The sequence below is a fragment of the Hermetia illucens genome, chromosome 4 (assembly GCF_905115235.1).
Source record: "Hermetia illucens chromosome 4, iHerIll2.2.curated.20191125, whole genome shotgun sequence".
Classification (NCBI taxonomy): Eukaryota; Metazoa; Arthropoda; class Insecta; order Diptera; family Stratiomyidae; genus Hermetia; species Hermetia illucens.
In genome coordinates this window covers 33,582,658-33,604,766 of record NC_051852.1, presented here as the reverse complement: position 1 = coordinate 33,604,766, position 22,109 = coordinate 33,582,658, and the positions used below count along the sequence as shown (strand labels likewise).

Genomic DNA, 22,109 nt, shown 5'->3' with positions numbered 1-22,109 from the left:
AGTTGTTTTTTAAGTAAAATTTATTTAATTCCCGAACATACAAAAATTGATGCTAACTTATAAGTTGACGATGTTGTTGACGCGTTTGATTTCCTTGATTTGGCTATCGATTTCAACAGTTCTGGAATAGAATGGGAAAACCTTGTGTTATCCATTAGCATAGACCAAAATCAAGCCACTTACATTTGCGATAGTATTTCCTTGATTGTTTTCTCCTGCTTCGGTGGCAATTCAATCTTCTTCTGTTCGCCTGTTTGCATAAATTTGTTTATCTATAAAAATATAAAATGACTATTAAAGCTCAGCTTAAGCGCTATGGACAAAATGTTTGGAGTATGGTAGTAACCCAGAATAAATAACTCTACTTTGATGTTGGAAATTATACGGAAGATGGTTCTAGTGGAAGCATACAAGCTATGACGTAACTACTAACCAAAGGAGAGTGCGTTAGGGGACGAACGTCGGTTCGAATCAACGACTTTATCACAGGAATCGATGTCTGTCTTTGCAATAGCAATGCATGCTCTTTTTTTAAGAAAACCCACGCAAACATTCATCTAATAGCTTGGTCAATATAAGATAGTAATTTGGACCTTTCTATAAAACTAGAAAGGAAGATTATCTGGCAGATAAGAAGAAATTTCGTGCGGAATGCGACAGCAACGCGATGCACTTTAGCCCTAGCAGTGGAAGTGTGCCTTTTAAGTAATAAATAAAGTTCTAAAGTCTTGTTTGGTTAGTAAATATCATAGTAGATAGTATAGATTGGGATCTTATCGACAGCACAAAGTCATTGTGCTTTTATCTTTCTCGAAGAAAATGAGGAATCGACACTTAGCGGCGTCAGTACGCAAGTTGATACGAGGTATCTGATGGATGAATATTACTCACTGCTAACTAGTCTATTTATAGATTTTTATTTATTTTTGTTCTATTAAGGGAAAATCGCACTGCGTCCTTAAATAACTATTGTGCCCCTTTTACTGGTTATAGTGTACGTATTAACTATACTATCTCAAGCAAGCCTATAACCGTTAGGAAATTTAGCATCTATTTCCAAATCTTTCAACTTTGCATCTGATATTAAGTATTCTCCCAGGTGCCTCGCCCTACTCTGCACAAGTGCCATACACCGTCCTAGAACGTGTATAGAGGTTTCAACGCACTCCGTACAGAACCTGCAGGCAGTGGCCGTAGATATCCCTAGTCCCCTAGGTGATTTTTTTTTGTGGTGGGTTAAGTGACTGCATTTACGCACAGACTCCTGCAACGGTACATCGTCGGATTACAAACTAAACACCTCCTCATCGTTAGAGAGCTAGCCTGGAACCGTTTGTCACATTACTTTGGGCTAGTCCCCGAACTCTCCCGCCTTGTGGAGCCTTCGCATCAGGGAATTCCTTTCACCAACGAAAGGAGAGCGGTGGAAGGGTACTGTCAGTTCAAGGAACCCCCTGCCACCCGGTTCCTCTACCGGTCGAGTTCTATCTCGTTTGCAACGAGAAGGACCCGACCGTAATGGGCAACTCAGCTCCACCTGCACAGTCATCTGCCTTTAGTTTCATTTTGCCAAGAGAGATGGCGCTTATCTAGGGTGCGTTGCCGTTCTTCACGAGCAACCACCTCCCTTGCTTCACGCTCCTTAGCAAGAAGGGCAACGGGGATCACTCTCGCGATCACCATCACGGCCGGTTCAGAGACAGTGCGGTACGCAGACGCCACCCGCAAAGCTCGTCTCTGTACTTGCGCGAGACGCTTACGATATACCTCCTTGCCAAGAGAGTTAGCCCATACCTTATACCTCCCCGTACAGGAGGACAGACTGCGTTGAACTCATCAGGAGACGTCGCCTACTAACCTACCTCAATACTTGCCATTGGCCTACTTAACGCCAAAACTCCAGCTGCAGCCCTGTTCGCTGCTGCTTTGATTTGACAAAAAAAAAATCATCTTTGAGTCAAGAGTCAGCCCGAGGTACTTAACCGCTGGTTTTGACTCAATTATCGACTCGCCGAACGATATAGGACGCAGAATGATAATTCTCTTTTTAAGTTAGGACGACTACTTCGGTTTTTTCTAATGCAAGGTTGAAACCATGAGCAGTCATCTATCCGCTTACCCGTCGCATCAATATGCCAAGTCTGCTTTGCGCCTGTTTGACAGTGCGTCCAGCAACAATCGCCGCGACATAATCTACTTAACCGACCAGGCACGACTCATTTGGCATGTCCAGTTTAAGTAGAATATCATAAGTAGCGTTCTAGAGATCCGGCCCTAGGGGCTACCCCTGACATTACCTCCATCCTCCTCTGACCCTCTAGTGTTTCATAGAGCAGTGAAGGATTTCTCAGGTAGTCTTTCAATATCCGTAAGAGATAGCTTGGCAGATGGAAAATATTGTCTAGTGTGCCTAGAATATCTTTCCATCTTACGGAATCAAAGGCGTTTCTGACTTCAAGCGTTACGAAGAGCACCACCCGTCGAGTTCAGCGGCTGGGTCGAACGGCATCCACGACTTGCATGACAGCATCAACTATGGACCTCGCTACTCTAAAACCGAACTGCCGTAGAGATAAGTCTCCGGCAACGATTAGCTTAATAAGCTTTTCGAGCACTTTCCCAGCAATATCAAGCATACAAAGTGGGCGGTATGAGGACGGCAACTCAGGGTCACCTTTCCCTTTGCTAATCAGTGCAAACCTCGCCGCCTTCCACCGAGAAGGGGAAATGCCCTCTTTTAGGTAAGCGTTGAATGCGCCGAGCACAGTAGGCCTGGACGATGTTAGAATACCAGTTTGTATCCCTCTGCTGAAATACAATCGGGTCCTGGCGCCTTCTTGCTTTTCATAGAGAGCACTGCCTTTTCCAACTTTTTTATAGAGAAAAGTGGACGGTCCTCGGCCTCAGTTTGACCGTACAATGCTCGGCCTTAAGAGAGCAGGGTTTCCACAGAGCCCCAATTTTTCGGGTTACTAGTTCGTAACCGAGTCCCCACGGGTCCCCACTCACCTCGCCGACCAGATCCTGCCAAACGCGAGCTTTGTTCCTGTTTATTGCGCTGCGGAGTCTCCTTTTGGCTAATTTGCGCTGTCAGTATGGTGCATGCCTCTTCGCGGTGGTTTAGACGTTGTGTTAAGCGGCGGAGCCTGTGACACTCCTTCCCGAGTTCGGCAATTTCCACCAGCAACCAAAATACATAGAAAGTTTGCCACGTCTCGATGCCATCCTGGGCATGGAGACTCCGCAGGCTGTCGTTATCAGGTTTATAACTGAATTTACGACAGTGTTAGCTACACCGCCAGCATTCCCATGAACACCTTCCAACGCAGTCCTACCTGCTCCAAGAGTTTCGACAAACCTCCCGGTGCTCAACTTCGCAACGTTCCATGCACAGGAAGGGCGCCGGGAGGCGCACACCGAGAGTTTGTGTCCACTACTTCGAAGGCAATGTATTGATCGTCGCTTGCCGAGAAGTCTTCCAGAATCATGTTGATCGCGTCCTAGCTCTTTCCAGTTCTGCTCTGAAAACTGGACACCGCTCCGAGCTCACTTTGTACGCAATGTTCCCATTAGACGCGCCACTGTCCTTGCATAGGATGCAGTTTTCTTTTTCGTTGCAGGTGTTTGATTTATGGCCTGCCTGGCTGCATTTGCGGCATGTTGCCCTGTTGCTAGGTCCAAGAACTGGTTGCAGAAGTGTGCCCATAATCCAAACATCTGTAACATTTGGTGGGGGCTGCACACTACGCAACCAATTCTGATTTTTTTGCTCTTTAGAAGCTTCCTCGCGTATTGCTCCGCAACTTCCACCACAGCGAGTTTTTCGCCTCGGGAGTTCGCAGAGGTGATACCAATCCAGACATTGGTTACCTCCGGACATTCGTGTTAGATGGCCTCTTGTACCTAGTTCTTTTCTGTGAGGCAGTCAAGGTCTCGGATTTCCAGAGAGATCGTGGGTTCCAGGCTGGAATACAAAGCTTTCTTTGCCGAAAGCCCCTTGACTACTTCACAGAACGTAACTTTAGTTGTTGTCCTCGGCCCTAGTTCGACTAAGACTTCACCACCCTTCGTTTTACGGATGGAAGAGACTTCTGCTCCGCTATCTTCGGATTTTATCTTGTAACGGATTTCACTGAGGACCTCCGCAAAAGTCTCGCCTTCCGTTGGCTTAATAAGCAGAACTGGCGGTCTAGTCGACCTTCGTTTCACCATCTTCTCTTTTGTTGCTCCGTCCTTCGGGTCCGCCTTAATTTTAGGCAGAGATTTTTCTGGTGATGTATCGTGTTGTTGTCTCTTGCCCCTCCTTCGCTTTCTTCTTTCCAGCCCTGGAAAGTAACTGAGTGAAGTCGCTTTGCAATTCGTTTGGCGCTCGCAGTATTCTCATCGGGAGGCGCGGTTGTTTCTGCTTCCCGCGGATTTTCTCTTGTTCTCCATGTCCACCTATACTATGAAATTCTGTCCGTTTTTCACTCCTTCACTGACGTTTTTCTGGAGGAACGTTGTGGATCGCATGCACTTTACAACTGCCGTGCATTTTTTAATAAGCCTTTTACTCTTCAGCTTGCGTCGGATTAGTCGACAACCCTCCCACCCGGCTTGTATTCGAAACCATTTGGTTAGTTTCGGCAGTTTCCACTGTGCCTCTTTCCGCAACTATAGGACTGCGTGGTACTGCCTGGGTTCCCCTTCTAAGTTGCAGGTGCCGCATCACTTTGCAAGTCTTCTGCTCTATTTGCGCATCCCGGTGTCTGGTCGGGTATTCCAGCCTTTGCTGGGCGCTGGAGGAGCGACGCATTTTCGTGCTACAGCCAGCTCACTGTCCATTCCCACTATCTGCTCGTTCGTTCTGTTTGTGTTCGCCATTCAGTTTCTCACCAGCGCTAGGTGCAGGGTTTAGTCAGCAATGTTTTTTGGTGAAGGTTAAACAGTCCTTTGTGTACTTGGATTCCGTCAATAAGCACCCTGGACTGCTCCATTCTTGGTAGGCTCGCCCAGTATAGTTCTGTTAGCCGTTCTTCTTCAATTCTCGAGGTCATAGCCAGCTTCCGATTCCACAGAAGAGTTCTGGCCCGTGCAAAGGCGTCCCTGCACCCTTCTTAGTCAGTTTGTCCGCTGCATCTTTGCCTTCCAACCCAAAATAGCCTGGAACCCAAAGTAACCAAACCTTATTTAGCGAGCCAAGCGTATTCAGTCTCTCAAGGCATTCCCATACCAGTTTAGAGTTCACCTGATTGAGCCTAAGTGCCTTAATCGTCACTTGGCTGTGAAATGAACAAGGCGCGGTAAGGTTTCCCGAGGAGAGAACTCACTCAAGCCAAAAGTGAGCAATCTTTAGTATCTTTGATGGCGGAAAACTGTAGTTCAAATTACAACTGTGGTTAATATCATGTCTGATTGCAATTTTGAGAGTATTTTTTTTAGCCTTTGTCCCGTTCACAAGCGGGGTCCGCAGTCGCGAGGCTTTCAAATCCCCATCCAGCGTATTAAGCAAAAATTCAATATATATTGTTTTGACCAGACTGAGGACAAATTTTCAAGATGAAACGGCGACCATGAGATACACGAGGTCATCAAATAAAAAACGTAGCTTCTCAATGAACCGTGCCGATATTCGCATTCGCGATTGGTGGTCAAAGGGTAGTATAGGTCCCAGGGCGAAACGTGGATTGGTACCCGCGATGGGGCATAAAACCTGGGAAACGCCTGCTGAACCAACACCAACAGCTCTACTATCAAACCCTATCTCCAACATGGTGAAGAATGCTGCATACCGAGTAATGTTGCATTATCAAAGAATGCGGGCATGCGTAGAGACATACCAAGAACTCCGTCGAGCGGAGAAACGACTTCACAGACGGAAGAAGGAAGCCTGGAAGAACCAACAGGTCTGTGAACTCGAAAAGTACAGCAACCGCACCAGGTGCACAAGTTTTACTAACAAGTCAGCAGGATGAAGCCTTATACACCTTGATGCTCATCCTGCCGAGACAAAGAGGGGAACTCTAATTTCCGACAGAATGGGCATATTGGAGCGATGGGTTGAGTATTTTGATGAACTGCTCAACAACTAAAATATCGGCGATTTGGAGGTCCCGCCAACTGAAGACGATGGAAAAATGCTGCCACCAACAAGCATAGAAGAAACAGTCCGCACAATCCACCGCCTTAAAAATCATAGGTCGCCAGGAGCCGATGGAATTACAGCCGAATTGGTTAAATGTGGAGGCGACCAATTACACCAAGTGGTTTATCAACTTATACTCAAAGTGTTGAAGAGCGAATCAATGCCTAATGACTGGCAATGAGACACTATCTGTCCCGTACATAAAAAGGGAGATATCATGCTGTGCAGCAATTATAAAGGTATCACGTTGCTGAGTACCATCTATAAGGTATTCTCCGCTATCTTGCTAAGTCGAATGGACCCATACGCCCAGAACATCATTGGCCCATACCAAAGAGGCTTCACTTCAGGCAGATCAATAAGAGATCAGATTTTCTCTTTGCGGCAAGCCGTGGATAACTGATGAAATATGGCCATCAGTTGCACCATTTTTTCATTCACTTTAAGGTCGCCTATGATAACACAGCGAGGGTAAAATTGTACCCGGCCATGGGTAAAATTGTACACGGCTGCTTGGTATCCCTACGAAATTAATAAGACAGACTAGGCTGACCCTGACCAATGTGCGAGGCCATATAAAAGCAGCAGGTTCACTCTCGAGGCCATTCAACATCAATAACGATTTAAGGCAGGTGGATATGTTATCATGCGTCCTCTTCAACCTGGCCTGCGCTGACGATATTGACATTATGGGAAGAACAATCCGAGATGTATAGTCTACCTTCATCCAGACTGAGCAGGCGGCGCGAGATATAGGGCAGCACATAAATGAAGGCAAGACAGAGTACATGGTGGCAACGTCAGCACTAAAAACCAAAGATCGAGCAACATCCAATCACACACGAGAACAATAAAGATAGGAGATTACAACTTTGAGACAGTTGAAAACTTCTCCTGTCTAGGGTCGAAGACCACAGCCGATAACAGCCTTGACGATGAAATTCGCGCACGGTTGTTGCAGCCAACAAAGACTATTTCAGCTTACAAAAACTGTTTCGCTCGAAATGTCTCATCAAAGGGCCAAAACTCTGTCCAAGACTATGATCTTGCCAGTCCTTATGTATTCCTCGGAAACCTGGATTCTAACCAAGAACAATTGCGAACTCTTGGCCACGTGCGAGAGAAGAATCCTCCGAAGAATTTTTGGCCCCCTACATGAGGATGGACGATTCCGTAGCCTACACAATGACGAAATCTATGAGCGATATCATGACAGTCTAGTTGTGGATAAAATCCGGCTCAATAGGTTACGGTGGGCGGGTCACTTAATCCGTATGGATGAGGATGATCCAGCCCGGAAAGTCTATAAGGCAATATCTATGGTAAAAAAGAATACGAGGCATACCCTGCCTGAGATGGAGCGATGGCGTAGGTCAGGACGCCAGACACCTTTTAGGGATATCGAGTTGGTGGACTTCGGCACAACACCGGGATACCTGGAGTTCCTTATTAAGGCAGGCCTAGACGGGATATCGGTTTTTGCCACGTTGATGATGATGATTATTGGCGCGTGGAAAGGCGGTCAATCAGACGGTCATGTGTCCATCTGGAAATTTCTTGGCGAGCATCAGGTGGCTCTGATGCCCCCTGATCATATGGTTTCTAGATTCGTCGTAATACTAACAGAGAAGAATGGTCAATAGAGGGCCACGAGTCTTTTGGGATTAGAAACTTAATAATTTCAACTGACAGATCAGTCATGGAAAACGGATCTGGCACAGGGGTGTTCTCAGGAAATCTGATTATAAAACTAGCCCGACCCCTTGGAAAAATGACGACCATATTCCAGGTGTCCCGAGAGCTGAATGTTTAGAGCACAAGACTGCCATACGGAAGGTCGCGGTTCAAATCTCACTGGTGGCAGTCTTGAATGAAGTGCTCTAACACACTTCAAGGTCCTGATCCAATATGGATTGTTGCGCCAACGATTATTATTATATTCCAGGCGAAGATATATGCTATTTTATTAGCAGCAGAAGAATATCTGCGACAAAAATGCTGAGGTGACACCATACGAATCTGTTCCGACAGTCGGACAGCATTGTCAGCACTAAACAGCAACCGCATGTCAAGCCAGTTGGTGTATGGTTTCCACCAGTTGCTACTGAAACTTGGCCGACTGAACGAAACATTCCTGATGTGGGTACCGGGGCACTCAAACATGGCCGGTAATTAGGAATTTGGCAGACTGGCTTGCTAAGGTTCTGGATCCACAATGGCGGAGCCAGAACCAGCTTTTGGCATCCGTTCATTCACTGTCAAGTCTACTCTGAAGAAGCAAGTATTCACGTTGCAAAATAGAGAAATTTGAACTTCTGCCAGCAGCAAAAAATCTTTGCGAAGGAACCCGGGGCTTTAAGAAGTGGGACATGAAAACCTTAGTAGGGCTTTTAACGGGACACTGCTCCTTGATCTACCACATGGAAAAAATTAAAGTCATGGTCTCGGCTATATTTAGCCAATGTGAGGAGGACGGGGAGACGGCTCTGCATATCATGTACAGTTATCCGACTTCCTTAGATCTCAGATGAAGACACTTCGGTAAGGTTTCTTTAATCTGCGCACTCTCTGCGTCTGGAGAATGCTTTCAGGTTCGCAAAAGCCTGCGAGGCTATTGAATAGGCAATTTCCGGAAATAGTACAATGGAACTAAGAAAGGCGGCTCCTCTACGCTAATCTAAATTAAACTTTTGTAATTCAGAAAAGTGTTTCAATAAAAACTTAAGTATTTTGTGTTTTAAAATATCAAATATTATTTCTGTGTTAAATTTAGTTTTTTAGAATATTTGCAACAGTGGTTACAGGTCGAATACTTTTTTCACCTATTGTAACATAAATGGAAAACTCATCCAGGTTGTTGGGATTTACTGAAAAAACAAAACAAAATGGCGTTCCCTTTTCCCGTTTGAGTACTTTGATCGCTAGAAAAATTGTGATATAAATTATCGGAATAACAATTTCATTCTGCTTCCCGTCGATTTGCAATTGCATTTTTAATTGCAATTGACGAATGAAACTTTTGCTTATATCTTCCGTATCTTGACTTCCTGTGAATCCTTTCTCTCTCTCAACTTATTTGCCATGTTCCGCAAGCCCAGCGCCATCATTAAAGTATCATATCGTATCCCCCCCAGAAGCGACACGGAAATTCTCAATACATCGGATATAGACAAAATCAATGCAAAATACTTACAGCAACAATACCATACACAACAAAGGTGAAACCTACTCCATTATTTGTTTAATATAACAAACTGAATTCCACATTTCGTCGGAAAACGGGCAGAAGAACTCCTTTCACTTTATGAAGCGGAAGATCGAATAGAAAATATGGCGGAAGCTGGCGACTGCCGCCAACGAGGAAACAACGTCTAAACTACTTAGGCACAATTATTAATGCCCACTCCAACCACATCCAACAACCAATATTCACAATCCCAGCTTCAAACCCCGGAACAGACAAACGGTGTATCAACGAAATTGTCGACAAAGCCAAGACACAAACTCAATAAAACGAAATTCGGAGTAAGATTCGAAAATAAGGAGGCAGAAAAGTTTTGTCCAGTCTACAGGATTCCAAAATATGTCCAAAGCTATCTCAAATTTCTTTGGATTTGTATGATGTTCGTTATTATATTAAGGAAATAAGTATTTACGTGTAATCGCTGAGTATTAATCTTCTTCTTCGCCTGTTCGATGGCCGCCTGCATTCTCTTAGTCGCTTCGTTGATCCTTTCAACATTTTCAATGAAATCTCTGTCGCCTACAGTATTGTTCGGCAGGAATAAGTTGGCTTTGTTTACTAACTCCTGGCACCTGTAAAGAATAATTTAATGAATTTTAGTTGGTCCCTTGTTGCAATAATGTAAATCGCATGGTCATACTTCCGCGTGATAACTTGCTGCTTATCGCAAATATCCTCGTATTTCTCCGCTAGTTGCTCCGCATTGTGTCGTATCTTCTCCTTTTCCATCTCCAACAGGCTCACTTCCTTCTGCTGTTGCTCCTTTAGTCGTTTCAGAATGTTAACTCGTTTCAGTATCTCCACCCGTGCCTTTTCGTGGCGGCTGAAGTACTGATCTTTTAGGACCTGAACCGCTTGTTGCAACAAGGCGTGAGCCTCTTGCGCTCCAGGTTCCGAGGATTTATCCAGCGATAAGATCGGCTGTGTTACAGAACTCTTGAGAATGTTGCGAATATGCGTTACAAACGATTCACTCATAATTTTTTGAATCGGCAAATCGCTTGTGTGCTTCTGTGGAGAATTATTGGTGTTGGCGAGATCCCAGGAGGGAAGCAGGCTGGGATCGGATACCAAGTTCAAACTGAGAACTTGACCGCTTCCGAGAAGAGTCACAATGCCTGAAGGCATTTGGAATAGGGTGAATCCAAGGACAGGGTTGATTTTCCCTGTCGCAAGTGCTTTTGTACATATCAGGTATTCCGCTTGGGAGGCGGTGTTTAGTGATGTTAGGGAGGAATCTAAAATAAATTTGAATAATGAAAATGAAGCCGTTGGAAATATTGGGTGTAGTAAAAAGAAATCCATTATTAAAAGGAGATTATATCACGGGAAATTACCTGTGCACTGATGGACGGCTGAAATTCCAAGTTTAAGAGGGAACTGCCTCTATTCTCTTCGACAGATTGCTCAGCGTGCAAGAGGCCAAGATGAGGCAACCTTTAGATCCGTAGAATACAATAGAGCGGAAAAGGAACTCTGCCACGAAATCAACGTGCAAAAGCACGCGGCTAGCAAGACCCGATCACCGCTGTTAACACCGCATCGCGGATGCCTGAGGTTACAAAAAAACCAGTCCCCATCGATCATCATGTTCAATGGAAGCAATGAAGATGGAAGAAATGGTGCAGACAATTTTTCCTGTCTACCATCCCATGCGAGTTGACGCTGTCAATGAGAGGGATAAAACAGAGGAACTCGTCACTGTAAAGCAATTCGAGGAAACGGTCCTATCCATAAAGGACAAAAAAGCAAAGCGAAGTGGAGAAACTTACATATTCCACGCAGGTTCCCCTACCCTTGGAAGGTTGCGATGCTTGTGCCAGCAGCACATCAACCTCTCAGAAAGTTGGACACAGCAGGAAAGTTATTTAAGAAGCTCACTCGACCAAGACTGACTTACTTAATACGTGCTGCGAGAGACGACTCACCAAAATGATATAGTTTTAGAACGGAGCGATCCACAATTGATACTATTAAGTAAGTGGTCCTACCAGTGAGGCTGGGTAAGGCACAAAGGTAATCCTTGTAATGCTAGATGTAAGAAACGCCTTCAATTCTGCGAGGTGGTGCCATATGCTGGAGACGCTGGAAAATTGTTTCCATATTCCAGACTATCTTTTGCGAATATCGAAGGATTGTTTCAAGGATCACACCCTCCTGCATAAGACCAGGAAAGGACAACGCAAAATCAAAGTCACATCGGGGGCGGCTCAGAGATCAACTGTTGGTCCGGACCTTTGGCACGCCTGCTTGATGAATCGCATCTGGTTGTATACGGGGAAGACGTCGCGGCTCCGGATGCCACACAAACGGTCGAATAAGCTCAGTGCAAATTGGGAACGGCATGTGTCGAATCAGCAGATGAATGAGCATAGATTCTCCCTGCCGAAGTGGTATTCCTGTACAATCCTCTCTATTCAGGTTGGTGAAGCCATGGTCATGTCGAAGCTGGCATGACTGATAGACACGAAGATGAGTTGCAACTATTAAAATTACCTTGCAGTGCACTCTTATTTATTTGATTCATGCTGCTGAATGGAGCACTATCTACTTCAGAAAAGGCAACGTAAATAAGGGAGTCGTCGCTTATGAAAAGTGAACCTGCACTCTCCCTTTCGGCCGTGGTTCAATCGAACGTACAATGAGATTGACGGGGTATTTTCAGTCTTCCCTGCACACCAGGGTAGGACTCACAACTATACGTTGTTACGAAAGGAGCCTCAGACTGAACTAATAACACAACGAGAGACCCGGCTATGATCTGATTTTAGATTTGCCCATTTTCTCGCTCCCCCTACAGAACAGAAGCATATCCTATATTAGGGTGATGTCATCACAAGGCATACGCTGGAAAGAGACCTAGTTCCTGAACCGGCCATCCCGTAAACCATGTGTTCGGAGTAGATAGAGTAGGTAGTCGGCTTAATGAAATCTGCTGTTATCGGCTTTGAAAACATACGCGAAAGGCTATGCACTTTACGCTTATGAGGCAAATTTCGAAATATCTACATATATAAGCCTCATTAGCGTTCACGCCTCTACAGAGGAGGAGGATAGCTTCTACGAGGCAGCGGAACAAACCCTCGAAGCCTGCTCCAGGTGTGATATTAAAATCGTACTTGCAGATTTTAACAGTCTAGCAGGGCGGGATATACGCTGTCTCCCATAAAAAAAAACAATGAAAACGGACTGCGGACTTTTCAACTGGTAGTGTCACACGAAATTTTTAGTACTTAGTTTGCGCGGAAACAAACGTGAGCCTCTCCAGGCGGGGTCACTTTCAGTCCAATTGACCACGTTCTAATTGAACGCTGCCACCTATCAGCCTAGATGAATGTTAGAAAGAAAGGCCAATATAGACTTAGATCACTATCTCGTTGACATTGTACTTCGGGTTCGAATAATAGCTCCACCTTGAATCGTCTTTGACGATCGGGTGAGAGTGAACACTGATGCCATCGATAACAAAGTCCTTCTTAACACCTATGTGAGAGAAATGGATACAATAACCGCAGCTAACCGAGCTCCTGCAGATGAACCATCGACAAATGACCTGAAGAACTTTATCATTCGCATGACTCCAAACATATTTACCTCTATCAGAACGGAATAGAAGACTGATGCATACCGGCAATGCAAGAATCTCAAAGAACGCGAGCATGCGTACAGACTTATCACGAACTCCGTCGAGGGGAGAAGCAACTTCGCCGACAAAGAAAGGAAGCTTGGGAGAACCAACAGATCTGTGAACTCGAGAAGTACAGGAAAAAATCACATCAGGCACACAAATTTTAGAAACAAGTCAGCACTCAACAATTAGAATGTCGCGGAGTTGCGAGGTCCTGCCAACTGAACACAACGAGCAAATGCTGCCACCGCCAAACAGGGAAGAAACAGTTCGTGCAATTCATCGGAAAAATCGTAAGTCACCAGGAGCCCGTGGAATTGCAACTAAACTTACCATATCGTATCAGCTTATAATCAAGGTTTAGGACAGGGAATCAACACCTGATGATTGACAACGAGACATTCATCATCATTAAAGGCGTAACAAGCGGTATTCGATATAGGCTGGCCTTAATAAGGAACTTCGGACATCCCTATCCCTAAAATCCCTAAAAGCTGTCTGGCGTCCTGACCCACGCCATCGCTCCATCTCAGGCAGAGTCTGCCTCGTCTTCTATAACTACCATTGATATTGCCCTTATAGACTTTCCGGGTGGAATCATCCTCATCCATACGGATTAAGTGACCCGCCCACCGTAACCTATTGAGCCGGATTTTATCCACAACCTGACGGCCATAGTATCGCTCATAGATTTCGTCGTTATGTAGGCTACGGAATCGTTTATCCTCATGTAGGGGGCCAAAAATTCTTCGGAGGATTCTGCTCTCGAACGCAGCCAAGAGTTCGTAATTTTTCTTTCTGAGAACCCAAGTCTCCGAGGAATATATGAGAGCTGACGTGATCATTACGTTGTACAGTAACAGCTTTGACCCTATGATGAGACGTTTCGAGCGGAACAATTTTTGTAAGCTGAAATAGGCTCTGTTGCCTGCCAACAACCGTGCGTGGATTTCATCGTCGTAGCTGTTATCGGTTGTGATTTTCGACCCCAAATAGGAGAAATTATCAACGGTCTCAAAGTTGTAGTCTTCTATCTTTATTCTTCCAGTTTGGCCAGCCCAGTTTCATATTCTTGGTTAGTTGGCTTTTGGGGCTGACGTTGCCACCATATATTTTATCTTGCCTTCATTGATGTGCAGATCTCGCGCCGCCCGCTCGATCTGGATGAAGGCAGTTTTATATTTATTTATTTTATACGACCCGATAACATGACTCGGATTGTTGTTTTTAATTAGTTTGGTACAGGCCAGCGGCGACGGCAGCCAGCTTATAGCAGCACATACTTTAGAACGTCCTCAGTCGATGTATTGAACGCTAATCTGGATACGAAAAGTTGTTTGGGATGTATGACGGCACATAAATTAGGAGCGACCGAAGCAAGTGTTGATGTTGCATCAACGGAGATCTATATTGTGAAGAAGGATGCGTTTATTGAGCAATTACAAGCAGCTCAGGAGAAGCTATCTAAAGGTGAAATTGTGATCATGAAGGGTGATCTGAATGCCAAGATGGGCTCTGGCAATACTTTGCTCGGACATGTGATGGGGAAGCACGGATTTGGCAAACACAACAATAATGGTGGAGGATTTGTGGATTTATGCAGTTTTTACCACTGCGAAAATGATCACCATCTAATGGTCGTTTGGCTCCACTTGCGTGATGCGTCCGCCGCATTAAAAATGTTCTTTTCTTCAGCGCTACGCAGGTCATTCTAAGTCCAACAAAGACGTTATAAGATCTGACTGACTGTGAAATCATGGAAGCGAATCGAAGAACGTTAAATATTGAAAGTTCCACTGTTCTCTGCGACGATGGCGAGAGGGACGAGCTCGAGCTCTGATATCGTGCGAAATCCCAGAAAGTTCAACGTAGTGTATGCTGTTGCAAAAGAGAATTTGTTATTGCGGTGGTCGGGGGAACAGAAGCTGTCCCGGATAGCAATGATCACGGAAGAACTTGCATGTGATCGTAAATCTTTCGATGGTCCTGTGTGAACCGTTAACAATGATAAGCAGCTGAAAAGGTGGAAGGAACACTTCACCATGGTTTTTAACCGTATCGTATTCGGTTACGTTTAGATTCTTGCGGATGAAATGGCTAATCGCCCCAACATGCGCATACAGACTGCTCCCCCATATAAAAGACAACTTATCTGGACCCAGGCGGAATAAAGTAGTTGGGTCTGACCTGAGACCTGTCTCAGAGACTGGAAGAGGATGATTTTTACGATTCCGAGAAAAAGACACCCGTCGTCAATGTGACAATTGGAGGGGGGTAATAGTTAATAATTCTGGAATGCATCAAAGAACATTTGGATCGACTTAGAGTCGGTTGATTCCCGCTGAATCCTCTTGCGGATCATTTTGGAATAGTGCGTGGAATTTAGATTCCCGCGTCGTCTGGTGGCCAAGGCTGAACATTGCTAACACCAGGAAACTGATGGAGCTATGACTAGTACGCCGACCACGGCATTCGAAGCTATCCTAAATCTACTCTCAACTCATTTGGGGATATAACAGAAAGCAGCTAACGATGCATGTAGGCTTGATACTATTGGTGCGTGGAAAGGTGGCCAATCATAAGGTCTTACGTCCATCTGAAAACTCCTTGGCAAATATCAGATGGCTCTGTTGCCCGCCAATCATATGATTTCCAGATCGTCCATGAAAAGACATACTCTGTCGTAATCATCAAAAGAGAAAAATGGTCGATAAATGGCCACGAGTCTTTTCCAATTACAGGCATAATCTTCACCCACGGGTAAATCATAAAAGTAGGATCGGGCGTAGGAGTGTTCTTGGGAAATGCGAACGTGGAACTGACCCGACCTCTCAGAAAAATGACAACCATATTCCAGGCGCGAAAAAAAACATCTGGCGTGTCCTATTCCGACCTATCTATCTTTTAGATACGAAATAACGGCGGCACTATCGGAATGGAGCTATATGTACCGACGAACCTGACCTATGATCGACGCGATAGAAATGGTGTGGATTTGGCTCCGAAAGCGTAGGTTATTAATAAAGGCTGCGCGTTGGTGACGCTAGATATTAAGAATGTCTTTAATTCGGTCGGCTGGAATTGAATGGAGGATACCTTGACGAAACTCGGTGTTCCTGGTTATTTAGCTTGCTTGCGTGTCGGAGAGTCTTCTCTGGTATAAGATGAACGACAAGCCGAAAGAATACATTGTAGCACCCCTGCTACGGACCATAATATATGATAGAGCAGTTGGCCTTCGCGTGCCAGAAGAAGCTATGTTCATATCATTTAGCAGTGGTCAGCAGCAGCACACCCGGGGATAGCAGATCCGTAACTACTGTCTGCGCGGGAGAACTGGATACCATGGTTAACCGAAGAAGTGTGAACTCGTCTACCGGCCACTTGCGCTGAGATCGTGCAGCGCGGATAGGATAGGATCTGGTAAGACCGCTTATATTATCGCAGGAGTGATCCCTTGGGATCTTCTAGCGAATGAGGCGGGGTGAATTTATGAGAGATGACTGTGTACTTCCGAAATGCCACTGGGAAGAAGTCATACAGGATATACAACGGTGAGATAATTTTGAAAATTATCGATAGATCCATACGCTGATTCTGTGCGCTCGGAGATAGATTGAGCGAAGGCGTGAAGAATTGAATTACCTCCTGACACAGTTCTTTACGGGACACGATAGTTATAGAAAGTATTTGCATTGTCTTGGATTGAACGAGTCTCCCGACTGTCTCGAACCCAGAGCTAAACCCGAAGAAGCATGTTATGTTCCAGAGTCCAAGATATGTGGATAAAAAAAGGTTGAACGACACTCTCAACGCAGCTATCGGAATCCATATTCTTGTAGAGGAGATATTGAGGTCCGAAGAAAAACCGCAAGAACCGAGCCCGGAAGGGATAATGGGCGCGTGATTTGGCCGTGCTGGTGTAGACCAGAGTTCTCCCTGCGAAGTAACATGTCACTTTGACCCCGCGGAGATATGAGCGAAACAAAATTCAATGTCAAGCGACAACGTGGTGAGCCGGTGTCAACGGTGACCAACATAGGATTGACTTCCAGGAAGGTTTTGCTTTAGTTTAGTGGGATTGCAGAGAGTCATCTAATATGCGCTGCCCTCCTGCGGTGAAACGCTTAATTCACACCTGGACTATCTGAACGAAACAATCACCCAGAAGCGACCTGTTTTAGCAAATAGGAGAAACCCAGGCTCTATCGTTATTAAGTCGTCACAAGATGCGCGGATCCACCTTATAGTTCAGATCTGGCACCAAGTAGTTATCACCTGCTCATGTCTATGCCGAACGGTTTTTCTGGTGAAAAGCTCACCTACAAAGAGGCTTATGAAAATCGACTGTTCGAGTTTATGGGAGGGAGGGCTTCGTAAGAGAGGAATAGTTCAACTACCTTCTTCGAATAAAACGGCGCATATTTAAACTAAATCTGATCCTTTTAAGTATGCCAGATACAGTCTTCAATTTCGTGCAAAAATAATGGATTTCTTTTTACTTGCTAATATTGTGTATGTAAATAAGAAAATTAACAAATTTAAAATAACTTTTCTTACTTTCCGATTCAACGTAGTTTTGAAGTTGTTTGATAAAATTAAGCGTAATTACGTGGAGACCTGTGTTGTGGTATGCAAAGAAACGGATTTCATTGACGACATCCCTAAATGATCCCCCCAATGAAAAAAAATTATTAGAAATAATAATTGAAGAAAGGGAAGCTTATATATCCAATAGAGGTAGGACTCACCTCTTTAAATGTATAGGACATGATTGGCTCTTATTCTTATTCATATCCGGTAGACCCAACTCCAACTGGACCGTCTCTAATATATTTACTGACCACTCTGATGGGTACATAACGAGACTAGAGTCGACTTCTTGAAACGACTGCACAAAGTCCAGGAAACGCAAATATTTTTATGATCAAACTGTTATGACAAGAATACTCACCTCCTCCGCTGTTTCCGCCTCCAGCAATAGCCCATTATGCAACTTTCCGTTACTTTCTGCTATCACCAACGTTGGTGGTAACGATGGGATCACAACAAGTGCACAAGAGTCCACTCCATAATTGTCTGTGACTTGGGGTAGCATTGTGAGAGGTCCTTGAAGATGAGGCCTGATATGAAAAAGCAAAAGTCAAATAACGAAGCAAAGGTAATGCCAATCTTCTTACTTGGAGGTATCGATGCCAGCACAAAGGACATATATGTTTCCATTTCCACGCAATATAACAATTGGCCACTCGACTTTGTCACTTAGTGCTGGAACCTTCTTTGTCCCAAGTCGACCCTCCGTCCTACTGGACTTACTAATATTGTTATTTATAGAATCGTTGGGCGAATCCTGGGAAAGAGGAAATCCAAAAGAGTGAAAACAAGTCAAACAGTAGACGACAATGAATATGCATTGATAATTTGCAATGGGAGAGAAACCCTCTACTTCCTTCCGTGACACAGCATCCCCATTGCATTTTAAATTATTCCATTCTAATACGACAAACAATACACAACACTACAAATACTCACAATGACGTATGTTGTTGCATTAATAATTCGAGAATCCTTGACATTATCGTTCCCCAACGAGACCACACGTGGTGGGGCAATGTCGAAATCAACTGCAGTCTCGCCCAAACTACTTAACAACGGAACATGTGAGAATGCCGTTGTAGTCGACGACGAAGGAGCAGGACTTTGAACGGTGGACGATGTTGTTCCAGTCGATGCAACAACAACATTCGCGACAGGCAATATAGGAATGGATGGTACAGGTCCTACACGCCAGACATGTTTAAGTGTTGATTCGTCATAGACACTGCAAAAAAGTAAGATGAAAGGTGAAATATAGAATAATTGTTGTGTCAAGGAAGATGTGGAAAAAATGAATGGAAAAGGGTTGAAGGATGTGCAAAGACAAAAGAAGAGACAAGATATGTGAAGTCCCCTGGAAGTGGGAGACTCTTTAGAATAGTTACTGAAGGACTGAACGGAATATTCAAGTAAAACTTACCGAATAGTGTTATCTGATATTAGAGCTAGGATGTGGGTTCCAGTCGGAGATGCTGGATGCCAGCGAATCTGCAACAATTCTAGGGGTGAGTTGTTCAGGAAAAATTGCTCGTCGACATTCTGGGATCTGGAATTAAAGAAACGAAAGTAATTAGTATTCGAACTGAAGATTTATCTCTTTTGCTGTTTTGAGAGTCCTTTAATTAGCTCCGTGCTCACGGAGAAATACCGATGGCACAACGTATAAGATATCTCCCTATATCCAGTAATCACCTGAACAACTTTTAAGTACTTGAAAAGTAAAAGATACATTACCCACTCACCCGACACATATCACCTGAAAAACAGGACCACAACACACCCTGGAAAAATGTATACACTCAAAACTACTTAAGAAATTTCCTAACGTACATCTTCGTGATAACCAAAGTTAGATAAATTTTATACATTAGATTAGCAGCGCATTTATTCGCGCCCGTACATACATTTATGTATGTGTAACGACGACTTGGGTATTACCATCAATCGTGAAAGTACTAAGAATGCAAAGAAGACGAAGAACAGCCATAAAATAATTCTTATGCCTAATTCCCTTCGCGTATGGATTATTATATTAGATGAGTGTAAGTTTGTTATGCGGATGATTCTTAATTATAGCAAAGAGAGTGTAAAAGATAAGAAAACTTGAGGAGGATATGTAATATAAATGTGAGGTGTTTTTGAAAAATTTGGGGCGAAGACTAACCGAGATACACATTTAGTGGTTGTTGTAATCACGGGTGGAGGAAACAATCAGTGAAAGAGGGGAGGTAATCAAAATTTGTATGAGCACTTTCGAAGTTGTTTCCAAAAATCTGTACTGCATAATTGCTGTGGAAATAAATGACAAGGACATCAAGAAAAGAAAACATGAAAACGTTCTTTAGGCGTGACTAGAGGAAGGGCATTAACATGGAGAAGTCTCAGTTATGGAGTGAATATTAAGGGTCGGCTACGATTGCAACTCATTTTTCGAAGGCATGAAATATTACAATTTGAGGAAAATCAGGGAGGAGGCTGCGCGACCAGTTAAACAAATTAGCAGGGCAACAAACCCCGGAGAGAAAAAAGGGATCAACTCCCAAAAAGTGAAACTGAAGCTGTCCGTGAAACTCACGCTGGCGCAATTCTGGAGAAAAGGAATGAACCCCAAAAGAAGGATATGGAAGCCGAAAGAGAGCTGGCACCTCGGAAAAGGAGAGGTCGGCGGAAGATAAGACCGGAGGAGACCTTATATTGAAGGGAAATAAATTCTTGAACCAAATTTAAAAGTCCTTAGGGCTTAAGGGCTACCAGGCCGGAGATGAGTACAGTCTACAAGGACATAGATGAGATCATCACGCAGAAGGGATTTCCAATTCCTTGGAAAAGCTATCCAATGTTTTCGGATTACGAGAGCCAACGGGGGACTGATTCGATCCACGGACCCGTTTAGAAGCTCGGTCCTTCGCAGATCCCCGCCGATTCGGGGACAAATCTCCGCAATCGAAAGCGCTATCCCCAGTAAGGAGGGTGTAACGGAAGGATATACAAAGGAAGCAACCTTGACGCCAAACCACACGAGTGATGTAAGATGCGGCAACGAATTGAGAGCTGCTTTTTCGAATTGGTTAATAATATCATGGAGCTCTGCGAATTCATCAAGGAACGCTGGAATACTCATTAGAATATAAGGGCCATGACAAGGAACAGCTGTTTGGCGTAGGGTAAGGTCCAAGATGAAAGCGGAGTGAAAGCGTCGTGCGAAAAAGTAAACCAGGCGAGACAAATGACGCGTGATCAAAAGACAAGAGAGGAGAACCGAGGAAGAGCCTGACCGAAGGGTTGAACGAATCAACAGAGCAGCAAAGGGCTCAACTTCCAAAAAGCTGCCACCGAATCTAAAGTAGCCGCAATTCTAGTGAAAAGAAGCGAACCTCACAAGGAAGATACGGAAGCCTGGAGAAAGGTGGCAGCCCGAAAAAGGAAAAATCGGAGGAAGATAAGACTGGGGGTTATCATATTCTCCACATGTGGAGAGGGCCTTCACTGATATTCTCAGGAGAGCGAAAACAGACGCCATTTTGGAAGATAATGCTAGCCGCAGAGGCAAGTAGACTATATTAAAGCAGTGACAAATTGGTGAGCCAAATTAGAAATTCATTAAGACAGGACGATGACATTGCGGCTACTAGGCTGGAGATAACTGCAGTGTGTAAGGATATAGATGAGATCACCACACAGGAAAACCTCCTACTGGCAAGTCCTTACAAAAGCAATTCATCCTTATCGGACTATAAGAGTTAGCGGTGAAAATACAAAAGTGGAACACGAACCACCATCATCAACCCACCAGTGGAGGCAGCTCAAAAACTGTCGGCAGCAGGTAGAGTCAGAATAGGTTGGGTTAGTGTCGGATTAGGGAGCCAGTGGCATTGAAGCGATGCTTTAGATACCTTGGTTTCAGTCATATTGCGAAAGCATGAACCAGTTCAAACGACAAGTCGAAGTAATACAGGAGATGCCCAGCGGGAGGCCATTCCAGCTACGACTGTGCAAATAGAAGGACGTTGTGGACCATCGGAACATTGCAGGCAGCAGCAGGTGCTCGGAATACAGGAGAGCCACCAACACAAATTACAGATGAGAATGATACAATTCAATGGGCTAAGCAGTGCTATGCGCTCGGGGGCAACAAGCGTTCCAGGAAATAGCACAAGATGAATTCATCAAAGCAAAAGTGAAAGGAATATATGGCTAAGTTGAAATCAATGTCCACGTTTTTTTTTTACAGTTAATGGATAAATTAAGAAAACGACTAGGTATTGTTCCTTATACTGTAAATATTTTTTTTATTTTCCTTCCGCATACAACTGTTTCGGAGACCACGTGCCTCTTTCCTTACTGCTAGTACCTAATCTAACCTAAGGTACTAGCACTGAGGAAGGAGGCACACGGTCTCCGAGACAATTGTATGCGGAAGGAAAATAAAAAAAAAATATTTACAGTAAACGGAACAATACCTAGTTCTTTTTTTAATTTTAATATATAGTTGGTATGCTTCCCCCAACGCTATAGGT

At 44.4% G+C, this 22,109-nt stretch overlaps 1 protein-coding gene across 1 annotated transcript in view; it reads right to left on the bottom strand.

Annotated features, from left to right (window-relative positions):
* Positions 1 to 2: 2 nt before the first annotated feature.
* The window catches only part of LOC119653458 (nuclear pore complex protein Nup88), a 339,096-nt gene continuing 316,989 nt past the window's right edge, over positions 3 to 22,109 (bottom strand). Inside the window, exons 3-12 of the mRNA XM_038058069.1 lie at positions 19,013 to 19,138; positions 18,529 to 18,817; positions 18,177 to 18,346; positions 17,951 to 18,119; positions 17,748 to 17,887; positions 17,557 to 17,660; positions 10,009 to 10,606; positions 9,781 to 9,940; positions 184 to 272; positions 3 to 121 (exon numbers count right to left, since the gene is read on the bottom strand). Of these exons, the coding sequence (XP_037913997.1) occupies positions 58 to 121; positions 184 to 272; positions 9,781 to 9,940; positions 10,009 to 10,606; positions 17,557 to 17,660; positions 17,748 to 17,887; positions 17,951 to 18,119; positions 18,177 to 18,346; positions 18,529 to 18,817; positions 19,013 to 19,138 (1,909 nt within the window). The 3' untranslated portion in view covers positions 3 to 57. The remainder of the gene's footprint in view (positions 122 to 183; positions 273 to 9,780; positions 9,941 to 10,008; positions 10,607 to 17,556; positions 17,661 to 17,747; positions 17,888 to 17,950; positions 18,120 to 18,176; positions 18,347 to 18,528; positions 18,818 to 19,012; positions 19,139 to 22,109) is intronic.